We start from the raw sequence: 13,925 nt of genomic DNA, 5'->3' as shown, positions 1-13,925 counted from the left end.
CTCTTCTTTTCCACTATATATGCTTCTTCCTTCTCCTCTGTTTTCCCTCAAGCAATGCCCAGTTCCTGACAGAATCAAGGGCAGGGCCACGTCTGCTGCTCTTTACCCAGCCTGCCTATAATGCTTCCATCTTCGAGAACTCTGCGACAAGAACCTATACAAGTAGTGATGTCAAAATGGGCATCATCCTTGGGCCACCTCGGTCTTTAGAAGTAAAATATTCGATTGTGTCTGGAGACATTGAGGGAATCTTCCAGGCTGAGGAGTTTTTAATGGGAGATTTTTGTTTCCTCCGTATACGCACGAACGGAGGCAGTGGGTCAACTTTGAACCGGGAAGTGCAGGACAATTACACACTGACAGTTAAGGCATCTGCCCCTGGAGGCCTAGAGGCCTTAGCCACTGTTAATATCAAGGTCTTGGATACCAATGATCTCCGACCTCTCTTCTCCCCCACCTCATATTCATTCATTGTCTCTGAGAGTGCCCCTCTGGGTGCCAGCATAGGACGTGTCACAGCCACAGATGCTGATGTTGGCTCCAACGGGGAGTTCTACTACTTCTTCAAGAACAGAATTGATCGCTTCGCTGTTCATCCGACCAGCGGGGTCATCACCCTGACAGGTCGGCCCAGAATGGACAAACAAGACAGATTTGAGCTGGAGGTGCAGGTGGTCGACAGAGGAATGAAACTCTATGGAAACAATGGTATCAGCAGCACTGCTAGGCTGGTCCTAACTGTGGAGCGGGTTAATGAATTTGCTCCTGTTCTCAAAGCAGTTGCTGTTGTTCCGTCATGGGCGGACAAGGACCCAGTTTATGCCATAATGACTGTGAAGGACAAAGACGAAGGGGTATCTGGGGATATAGAGTGGGTGTCCATCATTGAGGGTGACCCCCTTGAACAATTTGTGATTGATCGATCGCCTGTCGGTAATGAGTATCGGGTTAAAACATCGGAGTTGTTCGACTGGGATACATTCCCCTATGGCTGCAACTTAACCTTCCAAGCTAAAGACAGGGGTGTGCCTCCAAAGTTTTCTAACACTCAAGTTGTTCAGTTGTTGGTTACAAAGCCAGAACCAGTGTTGGCGAATTTCGAGAAAGATGTTTATGTAGTCAAGCTGAGTGAAATAGCTCCCCCAGGCACTATTGTGGAGGTGGTGAAAATCTCCCCAGCTCCTCTGAGTGTCAATTACAGCTTCAGCAGCCCCTCAGATCTAATGTACTTTGATATAAACCCTTTGACTGGAGTTATTATGACCACAAGGCAGCTGACAAGGATATCACAGGATTTCATGGAAATGGAGGTGGTTGATATTATCAGTCAGCAGCAAGCAAGGGTTCAAATCACCATAGATGATGCCAATGACAACTCTCCAGTGTTCAACAGGCCATTCTATGATATTGCAATCAACGAGAGCTTACCTGCAGGCACTGTTGCTCTCGTAGTGTCTGCTGTTGATGCTGATAAAGGAGAGAATGGTTATGTTACCCATACCATAAGTGGCGAACAGAATCTTCCGTTTTCAATAGACCAGGACACAGGGGAGGTGAGGATCACAAGAGACCTCGACTTTGAGTCCTCAGATGATATCTATACTTTTGCAGTGCGGGCCTCTGATTGGGGTTCACCCTACAGAAGGGAGAGCGAAGTTAATGTCACCATTCGTCTGATAAATATAAATGACAACCAGCCTCTGTTTGAGAGGGTTTCCTGCAAGGGGATGATAAGCCGCAATTTTCCTGTCAGTCAGACTATTGTCACCCTGTCAGCTGTGGACATGGACGAGTTAGGAATGGTGACCTACAAGATACTGTCTGGGAACGAGTTGGACTATTTTAACTTAAATCCAGAATCCGGGGCTTTGTCATTGAAAAGATCGTTTGGAGTGGCTAATTTAAAAAGTGGGATATTCAACCTGAAAATAGTTGCAACAGATGGTGAGATGATCTCTGATCCTACATTTGTGAACGTATCTGTTGTGAGGGGTAGGATGCCTCCGATGGGGTTCAACTGCAAGGAGACCAGGGCCGCCCAGCTGTTGGCAGAAAAAATGGTCTCGAAAGCATCTTCTATGGCTAGACCAAGACCAGATGAGAGAAATACAGACCTTTTCTCTATAAACCAACGCACTCCCCAGTTTGAAGCCTTACCTACCAGTATTCTAGTGAGAGAAGACCTTGCTGCAGGTGCCAGTGTATTTCAGGTGAGAGCACGAGATGGCGACACAGGCTTCAATGGCCGTGTTCTCTTTTCCATAGCTGATGGTAACAAAGAAAGCTGCTTCAACATCAACATGGAGAATGGGTTAATAACTGTGTTGCAGCCACTTGACCGCGAGCGATCGGATCGTTACTTCCTTAATATCACCATCTACGATCAGGGGGTTCCTCAGTTGTGCAATTGGAGACTACTGACTGTGATCATTGAGGACACAAATGACAATGACCCCCAGTTTTATCAGGACAGCTTCTCTGCTCTTGTTGCAGAAAACTCAGCAATTGGAATGGAAGTTATTACCCTCACTGCATTTGACAGGGACATGGGTCAAAATGGACAGCTTTCCTACGTAATGCTGACCAGCGTCCCTCAGTTTGGTATTGACAGCGAAACTGGAAGTGTATTCGTTTCTAGCCATTTAGACAGAGAAACAATCTCGATGTTCACATTGAAGATTGAAGTGCGAGACAAGGCTGAAAGAGGCTCTCGTAGGTCATCAGTGACTACTCTCACTATAATAGTGGAGGATGTCAATGATTGCGCCCCAGCTTTCATCCCTAGCAGCTTTAGTGCTCGAGTACTGGAGGACCTTCCTCCAGGGGCTGTGATTACCTGGGTGCAGGCTCAGGACCCAGACATGGGCCCCAGTGGACAGGTCCGATACTCCTTGATTAATGACTTCAATGGCACTTTTGAGGTAGGTGATGTCACTAATTGTATTCTCTATACTGTTGCTATGTTGATCCTCTTTTCATTGACAGTTTATGATGTATGGGATTATGCTTTGTGCAGATCGATGCTGTGAGCGGCATTTTGAGGATTAGGAAGGAGCTTGACTTTGAGAAACAACAGTTTTTCAACCTGACATTACTTGCTGAGGACAGAGGAGTACCCAGTCTCATCAGTCAGACATTTGTGGAGGTGGAGGTGTGTATCACACACATATACACAAATTTGAAACAAATTCAAAATCAAAACCAGTTTCATCAATTAAGCATTGACATTTAAACTTTTGTTTGTTCCTTTCAAGCTTCAAATGTTGATAGGACATGCCAGCATTAACATGTTGTCGCTCCCCCTATTTCTATTCTCAGGAAAGAAAGAAAATCAATTCCATTATATCACAATCCATTTCATTTCATGAAAGGGACCATTTAGGGTATACTAGCAAAGTTATAAATCATTTACCAAAATGAATACTTCACAGATAGCTGCTAGCCATTATGTAATTAAAGTTAATATTGGTTGAATGCCGTATGCTTATGCAAAATTAAAGCCATACATTTTTTTTTTTTCAGGTGGTGGATGTCAATGAGAATTTGTATGCACCATACTTTCCCGACTTTGCTCTGAGAGGCTCAGTGAAGGAGAACTCTCGTGCAGGAACAAGTGTCCTGACAGTCAACGCTAAGGATGACGACAAGGGGCGAGATGGGGTGTTGAGGTACTCTGTCAGAGGTGGCAGCGGACTGGGCACTTTCACCATTGACGAAGACACAGGTGAGACACAAGATCAATTCTCAAGCCTATTTATGTAAAGTGGAAATCCAATAACTTACAGGGCCATGTGTGGAATATCAACACTATTATGGGAAATGTTACTATTTCTGTGCCATTGATGATGACTTACCCGTGTGTAGTCGTTGCTCAACTGCTTTATTTTATTTATCTGTCCCACTGTGGTTTGCGTTGCATGTGAGAAAGCATCACCAGTTGCTACCATGTATTTGTGTATTAGAGGGAGAGAGGTGAAGGGAGTGTGTGGTATAGTCAGAGTCCCTGTGTTGATGGGGCTTCATGTGGGAGCTGTGCGCTAGGAGATCATTACTGTAATGAGGGCAGCATGGCAGCTACACTGGCCGGGCCTCAGGCCGCTCAGGACAACTGATCCAGTGCTGTGTGGATAACATTGATCAAGGCTGTCCTGCGCAGCACCACCATCCTTTCCAAGAGTAGTGAAGTCACTGTGACTTATTAAAGGAGTCCTGACCCAAAAAAAAGCATGCAGATGCCTCCAACTTTTCTGCAGTCAACGCACAGCTGAAATCATGTTGATCCAAACAAGAGGACTTGACGCACTCACCCAGGGATAAAATGAATCAAATATCCATAATGAAAATAGGACAGTTTATATAAGTTCATATTGTCACATGAAAGGCCAACTCTTTCGCGCTCCCTATTTCCATCACTTCTATATATATATACCATTAAGATATGCAACTTAAATGTCATTCTTAACACTGAACATTATTAGAAGAACTTTGTAAATAGGCAAAGTTATAATATATATTTTTATCAAACTATTTTAGAAAAGCCCAGTGGATCATGCAGGTCCAATCAACAAACTAAAATTTCCCCATATTCAAAAGGCATTCATACAATATGATAAAGGGAAAAGCCGGCTAAGATTTTGGCATGTGCTATATTTCCATCCAAGAAATAGAACTCATGTCTGCAGAGTGGGTGTAAGTAAGAACTCTTTCTTTTCCATCAAGGCCTATTGTTACAGTTTTCTGCCTTTTTAAATATACATACCGGTAAGCTTTTTCAGTCTCTATCTCCAAGCTCCAAGCTCTGAAATCAGTGCCTCATGCACTCACCCTCCAGGGTACTCCGTAGTGAGTAGTGATTCATAATAACCCCTGATGCCAAGTCTTACCACTGACAGATCCTATATTGCGTATAAGCATGCAAATTGTATGAAGTCACTATTTTCCTGTATAAAAGAAAGAATTCATTAGTATGGGACTGTTCTGCCTGCAGACTCTATTGATGTAATATTAAATGCAACCAGATACACCCCTTTTCAGCAACGTAATAAGCACTATGATTTAATTAGCGCTCTTCCGAATACTTTATAAATTATTTACATTTTCCCCACTCTTTACTCACTTATTTAATTACCACTTGCATAATCCAGTTTTACTCTTTTGTATTCATTTGGTATTTAATAGTTTATATTTTTAAATGAATGTATGCATTTTTATTGCATTTGATACATTGCTAATCAATATATAGAGACAAAATTAATAATGTTGCATGAATAAAATGTAAATAATAGATTCTTATTAACCAATGCATGCTAACTAATAGGTGGGGAATTATAATAATGGGAAAATCTAGTGACTAATCATAAAAAAAACAAATATATATGCAAAACATTTTACTACTTAATATTTTTGAACATCTTGGGAAAAATGTAAAATGAGTATCTAAACTACTTAAGTACTTATATGATTAGGACAACATTGAACCACCACTGAAATCAATAGCCAATACTTGGCAATGTGGTGAACAGTGGATAGCTGAAAAAAAAGTAGAGTTTATTTTAGCTCTTATCTTTAGGAGTCAAATGACAGTGTTCCACTTCTGGCCTCTTTCTTCACCTCTTGTCACTCTGCTCCCTACTGTACATGACTTGCACTGGATGCCCGTATCGACCTTTAACTAGGCTAATTAGTATTGACTGTAGTTGAGAGAGAAAGGGGGAGGGAAACCGATGGACAAATGGAAATAATGTCTCTTGCCGTCACTCCATCTCTCTGTGTACACACATATAACTATGTATACATAATTACGTATGGATAGTGTATACACTGCACTCATCGACAAAACACTGTTACAGTACAAAGACATATCCCCACAGTCTTCTGTTAGTTCTTGGTGCTGTTATTTACTTTAGAATTAAAATACTCAGTAAGGCGCATGGCAGCCAGTGAGAAAGTTTATTGAGTGCAGATTTTCCAGGGGAAATCAGGGTGCTTGTTAGAGCAGAAAGTGGAGGGTGAGGGGAGTGGAAGTGAAGCGAAGAGAGGAAGGAAGAGGATGCAGGGGAGTCTAGAGTACATAAAAAGTGTCAGAAAAAATACTGCTCTCTTCCTCACAGTCCTAAATATATATATATATATATATATATATATATATATATATATATATATATATATTGTTTTTCTTTCTGGAACTTTGTTTTTAAGTTTTTTTCTAATATCATAGGCAAGAGAAAAGTCTCTAAACCTTTTTCAGTATCAGATGAGACGATCAGAGGTTTTCCCTCATCTAGTGTTTCATTTCATCTTGTAGCTTCTAGAATACAGTGTTGTCAGGCGTGGACAGCGTAGGACCGCACTGTCCTCCCACCATGCATTTAGCTGCCACGTTGAGTGGCTCAGAACAGCTCTGACTGCTTGTCAATCTGTGGCTCTTAGTGCCAGAACTTAGTGAAGATAGAGTGAGACAGTGAGAGTGAGTAAAGGGGACAGAGAGAATCAGATATTGTGTGATAAATCCATTTTGTTAAGCCTGTCTTGACATGTGCATTCCCCCCCTCCTGTAGTAAATTGGCTCTATGATGCATCTTCTGTAGCCCATGACACCCCCGTTGTCTGTCTTTTTTTTTTTTTTTTTACTGTTTATGAATTTCCCACGTTTGATATTTAGATGCTGAAGATGAATCACCCCTATATGGGTGGAAAGCAGCCTACAGGGGCCATCTATCAAAAAAGAAGTAGGATCTTCTTTGGCTTAAATCCTTAGCACTCCTGTACTTTGAACAAAAATTGGTATTCTTGTCATTGGTTCAGAGGAAAGCAAGCCCTGCAATTGCTCATTGGGCAGCTGTCAGAAGCCACTGCTCTTCTATTAGTGGGTTTGCAAGCGCCAGGATTTGTCACAGTCAAGATAAAGCAGTCTTTCAGTTACAGGCAAACAGACTTTTAAAAAGCAAATCCATCTTGCATTTGTTAAAAATGAACAGGCCGTACTGTTAATGGCTTCTTTTCTGCCGCACACAGAGCTCTTCAGTTGTGCCTCAAGATGCAGAGAAAAACACATTTTTCATCAAACTTGGGATTGATTATTTTAAAAAGTAGCATTCATTAGGCCCCAAAACCAGTTAAATAGACATAACCCATGGATCTAAACCCTAGCGTACTGTTAACTTTTAGATTTGAAAATGTGCCATGACCCCTTCAACTTTTTTTTTCACCCTTTGAAGTGTGTTACTTAAAAATGGATGCTGTCAAGTCAGATTTATATTGAATTCACTGAATAGCGCCTGTCGGTCTTAAAGTTCAAAGAGCTTTTGTAAGAGACAGCTCTGTTTTCCTCGCCTCTCTCGGTCGAGTTATCTGACAGAGATGAGATTTGGTTTGAAAAGGACATGGTCAAGGACGACAGAGCAAAGATGTGTTTCAACAAACACTTTTACTATTCATTGTGCAGGCTCTGGGGCAGCTGCTTAGTCATAATCTCACATATACACACATACTTTCTGGTAAGAGGATAACACCTTTGCCGTGCGGCAGGGGAGACTACAACATGATAGGAAAAGGCCACATAGTCACACCTTCAGCCACTGATTTGTATGCTTGTGTGACTGTAACATGGGCATGAAGGGTTGAGGGGTTGTGGATGAGTAGAGGGGCCAAAGCAGACATCTGCTGTATGAAAATGATTGAAAGAATACTAATCAAATGTTTTAATCTATTTAGATGATCACTGACTTGGAACTTGTGCTCAAGTTATCTGGTTAGAGAATCTTCTCTGAACGACATATTTTTATTATCGTTCAGACGATATCTTTTTAACAAGGCGACCGAGGTTAGGGCTGGTATATAGCAGTGCAACTGACCATGTTTATCCCAGGGTTGTGGTGTCCAGGCTGGACTGTCTTGGCCCTCTGTGCTTCCCTGGAGTCATAGAGCTTCATCTATAATTGTCAAATTAAAGGATTTGGTCTTCTTTTTGCACTGCATGGCTTGATTTTGGTAAAATGAGTAGCCTTTCTATCTATCTTGATGCTCTTACTTGTCAAGGGAACATAGTAAAAAGTAACCAGGGCACTAAGGCACATATGAAGTTTATGTTCAATAATATGAACTTGGGCCATCAAACCAACACAGAATACTAGCCCTTCTACCACTACTTCTAAAACTTATTATAATGATAAGTCTTTGCATGCAAGACTCATAAACTCTCTAACGTCACCAACTTCAACCTGTCTTTAATGATACGATGTGAAATGGCAGCGTGGGGGTTTAGGTAAGAACACAAGAGCCAAAGTAAATTTACACTCTCTCACATGTCCTGTCTCAGCTCTGCCTAGCTTCTTGTTGGGGCTAATTGCTTGTGAACTGAAGCATAGACTGTGCGAGCATTGACGAACACATGCAGCAAGTCTTACTGAGACTCATGCTGGCTTTTGAAAGTTTGTGTGCACTGAACATAAATACATCAACTGCTCCCTTTGCCCTTGTGATGGGGTTCAGTCTGTTTGTTCTAAGCTGACTTGTGTTATTTTCTGTCAAAATAAATGATGCAATTAGATCAATATGGTTGTTTTTGAAGTCTCAACTTAACGTTTCCTTGTTTAAATAAAGTGTGAGTATGTGTGTGTCATTTTTTAGTGTTTACATGGACAGTCCTGCATGACTGATTTTACGAAAAATGTGTCATCCATTGTGAGTGTTCTGTTTGTCCCTCAAGAGGTCACCAAACCTGTCAGCCACTCGTCTTGCTTAAGGCCACTAAACGCACGCCAGTCAATGTGCGTGAGTGTCTGAGTGTCTGCCAGTGTGTCTGTATTGGTGCAGAGTAGCTCAGGGTATGTTTATCACTAAGCAAATTGCAGCTGGGAGCAGTTTGGTCAGCTGTGATTAGCTGTAGAGAAGCTGAAACATTGAAGGTGACTACAGCGGCGCCGCTAATGCTTGTGAATGTCACTGAAGCCAGGACACAAAGTTTTCTCCGAATTCCTGTCTTTGCCTCCGTGAAGTTACTATTCAAAGACTTTCCCCCATGAGATCTTTTAGGGATGCTTTCTGTGGATGACATCCACACTGTCCCCACACATAAACCTAATAGATATGTATTCTAAAGCCCAGGTAACAACTGCATTCATCTTTCTTTCTGCTTCAACAGGGGTGATTTACACTGCTGGTATCCTGGACTGTGAGACAAAGGACTCCTACTGGCTTACAGTCTATGCCACAGACAGAGGGGTCACACCCCTGTCAGCATCTATTGAGGTCTTCATTCAGGTACCCACATTCTGCTGCCAATATTCATCTTGGACTGTGCATACGTACATAAGATGATGTATACAGAGAGATGACCTTTTGTTTTGTTTTTTCAGAGCAAGAGAGAGAGACAAGCATAAATTTGTGCCCAAACAAGTACTTCACCTTTATGTTGTTTTTAATAAAAACTCATCATTGGAACTATAAACGATTACAAAAAATACTTAAATCTTTATATATTTAGAAGCAGTTTTTATTTTAATGAAATTACAGGCAGGATGTTTGTTCCAAATGAAAAACATTGAATTACTAATTGACCCTTGTACACCCAGTCACACCAGTTTGTCCAGCCACTTCTATCCATCACCCTGATAACAGATCATGTTTTAAAGTCTACAGATGGGAAATGTGTCATCATTGAAAATATTGTTTGAGTGGACCAACATAACCAGCCACCCAAAGGATTCAGTTTTATGTTTTCTCGGCTTTTACTCGATATTCATTATATATACACCATATTTTATACATCCAGCACTTCGGATGTTATGGAATTTTCAAATATAACTCATCTAACATCTTTTTTAAAGCAAAGTTAAGTCGTGACTGTATGAAAGGGTGCTGTTAACAAATTAGCTTCTTTGTTTGAATCTGTCATTGTTAAAGTCTTACAGCCTGTGAACATGTAACTGCAGGCTAGTTTCGAAGCTTTTACTGCATATTGTTTTGGAGTGCTGGCTCCAAAGTGACAGTATGAAGCTAAACAACAATCAGTGCGCTCCTCTCTAAAATGCTAATGGAGCTCAGTGCAGTGGATAACTCTAGCAATGCTCAGTCTGTGAGCGAGAGATACACACTGGAGGGTAAGTCTCTGCTTCAGCTTCTATTTTATTTGGCAGTAAGTTACCCACTGTCTAAACACTCACATACACACATCACTGCTCCAACACTGCTCACCCTTTGGGGAACAGTTCAGCAGTGTATGAACCCCCCTTCTGCATTTTCTGGCTTCGGGATATTTAGGTGTGCAGTGAGATCAGGCGCTTTACTTCAATGCCTCTTCATCACAGACAAAAATAGGGAGATTAATCAGGCACAGGTGCTCCTCATTCACTGGCTGAACCATCTTGGCTCTCTGTGCCTCACAGCAAACACTCAATCAATGCTCTGTTCACCATAAATATTCTAGATCTATGCTGTAGTAAGGGAAATTAATTTTTCTGTGCATTTGAACAGTGACATCCATGACATTTTCTGGTAAATACATTTCCATTTTGTGATTGATAACGGATCAACCCAGACCAAGCCCATGCTGCATTTCATGAGTTGTTGATAAACAAAGATCCCAAATGCATGCTGATTTAGAAGTTTCACCAAATTCGTTACTTCTCCCCCTCTCTCCACTTTGTCTCTCTCTCTTCCTCTTTTTCCTCCTCTCTCTCAGGTAGAAGATGTCAATGATAATGCTCCTCTCACCTCGGATCCTATCTACCATCCAGTCATTATGGAGAACTCTCCAAAGGATGTGTCAGTCATCCGTATCCAGGCGCAGGACCCTGACCTCACTGCCACCCCCAGTCGTCTCAGTTATCGCATCACAGCTGGCAACCCGCAGAATTTCTTCTCCATCCACCCCAAAACAGGTGAGACTAACAAACAGACACACAATTTTGAATAAATCTCTTGGTAACATAATTGACAGTCTAATGTGCGAGACCAATGGCATAATTAGTGATATAGTCTCATAAAAAACAAATAATTATACCAGTCTTTTGTGTTTATATGTTCACATGCCTCTGAAATTATGAGATTTTCTTTCATCATGCACCTCCTACTCCACATTCATCCAATAAAAGGCTTTAGTTCCCACACAACAAATTAATAAGACTTTTTGTACCCACACATTCAAACATCTAAGACACTGATGAGCACAGGCAATCTTTACTACGCTGTTAACAGAATATTGCTTCCAGTCTTCTTAAGGAGTGAAAGCTCTTTGCAATGTACTTGAGGAAATGTGGGTAGTCATATAGTAAGGCAGCTGTGGGTGAATATCCTCTAATCATGAAGGTGTTTACATTATTCAAAGCAATTTTCTTTCCCATTACTTTTGTTCTCTGAAGGAGGATCAAATTGTATTATTTCAATGCATTATTTGATATATAGTAACATGTATAAAAACAAGCTTTTCTCAGAAAGGTTTAATGAAGTCAAAAAGTGAAAACCAAAGAGTAAAATGTTTTCAGGAGTATAATCTTGGATTTGGAATTTGATTTTTATTAAAAACATACTGTCAACTGCCATATGGGTTCACCATAAGCCCTTTATCATGGGATCAAGACTCTTAAAAAGTCTGAGCTGTGAAATGATGCTCAGTCAGCCTGCGGTTGTATATTACCTATTTTGAGCCTGTGGGAAAATACTGCTTGAGAATTAAGTCTGCAAGTATGTAAAAAACATTTGTTCAGAAAGCTAAATTTCGCACCCTGTTCCTGTCCTTACCAATTTAACTTTAATGTGCACATGCAAAAATACCTGTGTTTCCAAGAATGTAGCCTCCTAGGGTGGTAAAATCTGCCTTTTGATTTATGTAACAGTCAGTAGGTAGTTCTATTTTGTCTATTTGGATTGGGATGTATAGATGGGACCAGAAATTGTGAGTGTATTTTTAGGTACACCAATTTAGCAATGCACTGCTATAACATTGTCTGACTCAAGATGAACTGTTTAAAAGTTAAACCCTTTAAATTTCAGATATTGAGTAGATTGTTTGTGCAACCGTATTGTTGAGATAGGTTGTGAACTCATTTCGGTTTTTTTTCATTCTCCAAATGTTTCCCGGGACCCAAATCTTTCCTACACTTCTGTCAATTTTATTCCTCACGCACTTGCATTCCTCATGCAAATTAACAGGCTCACAAAAGATGATTTAGAACTGCAGCTTGTGAAATGAATATAATCCCACAACATTATGCCTGAACATCATTTCAAAACTCAGAATCTTGTAGACCCTGTACAAAAGACAGGAACCATGTAAGGGCCTGCATTGATCCTTTACATTTCAAAGTCTTTGTGCACTATAAAAAGGTTATAAAATCTTTGCTCGTATTTAAACTAAATCCAATTTATTAACATTATATCTGTACAGAATACAAATATTGTGTATCAACGTGTTTCTGTGTTTCCTACGAAGTTTGAAGTCTAGAGAGGTCCCGAAGCATTCTCAGTACATGCTTTGCTTGAAGCTTCCATTAAAGAATTATTGAAGAGGTGAAATGTTTTATTCAACTCTCGAGAAAAAAAACAAAAATTGTGAAGTCTTTGCTGTCTCTGACCTAGATTAATCGTCTGAGTGTGTCGGGAAACAACAAAAGGCATATTTTCGCTGTTCTCATTTAAAGAATTTTCAATGTAATGATAATGATCAAAAACCAATGGCCTCTAACTTGTCAGTTATCAGGATAATAATAGAAAGTGTGATGTTGTTCTATTTGTAAATCAACATTGGTGTTTCCATTTCTCTTCTTCTGGTCCTCCTTGAATATGCTTTTATGCATTAAAGCATATAAAGGAAAAGGCTAAAGTTTCCCCCAACAGAGACATACTGTTCCTCACACACTCATCAATATGCAAACTGTAGCCATCACACAGACACACTTACTCTTGACCCTTTAGAATCTTTGAGAGTATAATATGATTCATGTCATATATCTCTTAGCTGTGTTAATGAGATGAAATCCCTGTGCTGATACATCCATCAGATATGACATTGTCATTAATACCGATGCAAAATCAAAGGAAGTTGATTTATTCCTCAGCAGATTAGAAATACTGTTAACAAATCCCACTGCTCTGTATGAATCATGTGTGTGTGTGTGTGTGTGTGTGTGTGTGTGTGGCAAATTTATCAAATGATTAATTGGTTACAGCAGTGTGCTAGAGAGGGCAGATCCATTGCAATGAGCCGATGAAGATGATGCGCCATACAGTATGAAAGTGACATGCAAGTGTGCATCCAAATGTGTTCATGTCTCTGTGTGAACCACACACCTAACAGCTGTATAAAGATAATTTGTGTGCGTGTGTGTGTGTGTGTGTGTGTGTGTGTGTGTGTGTGTGTGTGTGTGTGTGTGTGTGTGTGTGTGTGTGTGTGTGTGTGTGTGTGTGTGTGTTGTGTTTTTGTGCCACAGGGGAGAGTGTTAGGCCATCTGAGCCCTGCCGTCTGTCTCTGTCAACGACACACAGTATTTTTCTTTCTGTTACTCATTCATTTCATATGAGGGAACTCCTATTGATGACTCTCTTGTTCACACCGTGATAATTGAACTTTTCACTGCAATTCTGAGCAATTAGTAGTAATCGTTTATGCAGAGGATACAATTGTGGTTTGTTACCACTAGCTGATTGAAGCCCAATAAATAACCGTTGTCGTTTTTTCTTCTTTTGTGTGAATGTACTATTCTTCAGTTTTAGAAAGGCACAACCATTCATTTGAATACATAATTCTCACAATAATGTGCGTGAGAGTTTCAGTCTATTATTTTGGTAATGAGACATGCATGAGCGAGAGATGCATTCAATATGAACCACTCCTCACTGTTTACTCAGTCAAAAACTTTCCATGTACCACAGTGATTTAATCGGATAAATGAATAAACAAAACTCAGCTGATTGATTTGATTCCGTGA

General features: G+C 40.5%; 1 protein-coding gene across 1 annotated transcript in view; it reads left to right on the top strand.

Moving 5' to 3' along the window:
• Positions 1–13,925, top strand: part of LOC129113882 (protocadherin Fat 3) — a 56,634-nt gene that overhangs the window by 342 nt on the left and 42,367 nt on the right. The window contains 5 exon segments of the mRNA XM_054626366.1: positions 53–2,921; positions 3,017–3,151; positions 3,523–3,724; positions 9,143–9,261; positions 10,682–10,880. Of these exon segments, the coding sequence (XP_054482341.1) occupies positions 53–2,921; positions 3,017–3,151; positions 3,523–3,724; positions 9,143–9,261; positions 10,682–10,880 (3,524 nt within the window).

Source organism: Anoplopoma fimbria, chromosome 24 (assembly GCF_027596085.1).
Source record: "Anoplopoma fimbria isolate UVic2021 breed Golden Eagle Sablefish chromosome 24, Afim_UVic_2022, whole genome shotgun sequence".
In the NCBI taxonomy this organism is placed as follows: domain Eukaryota; kingdom Metazoa; phylum Chordata; class Actinopteri; order Perciformes; family Anoplopomatidae; genus Anoplopoma; species Anoplopoma fimbria.
This window is presented reverse-complemented; position numbering and strand designations above follow the sequence as displayed.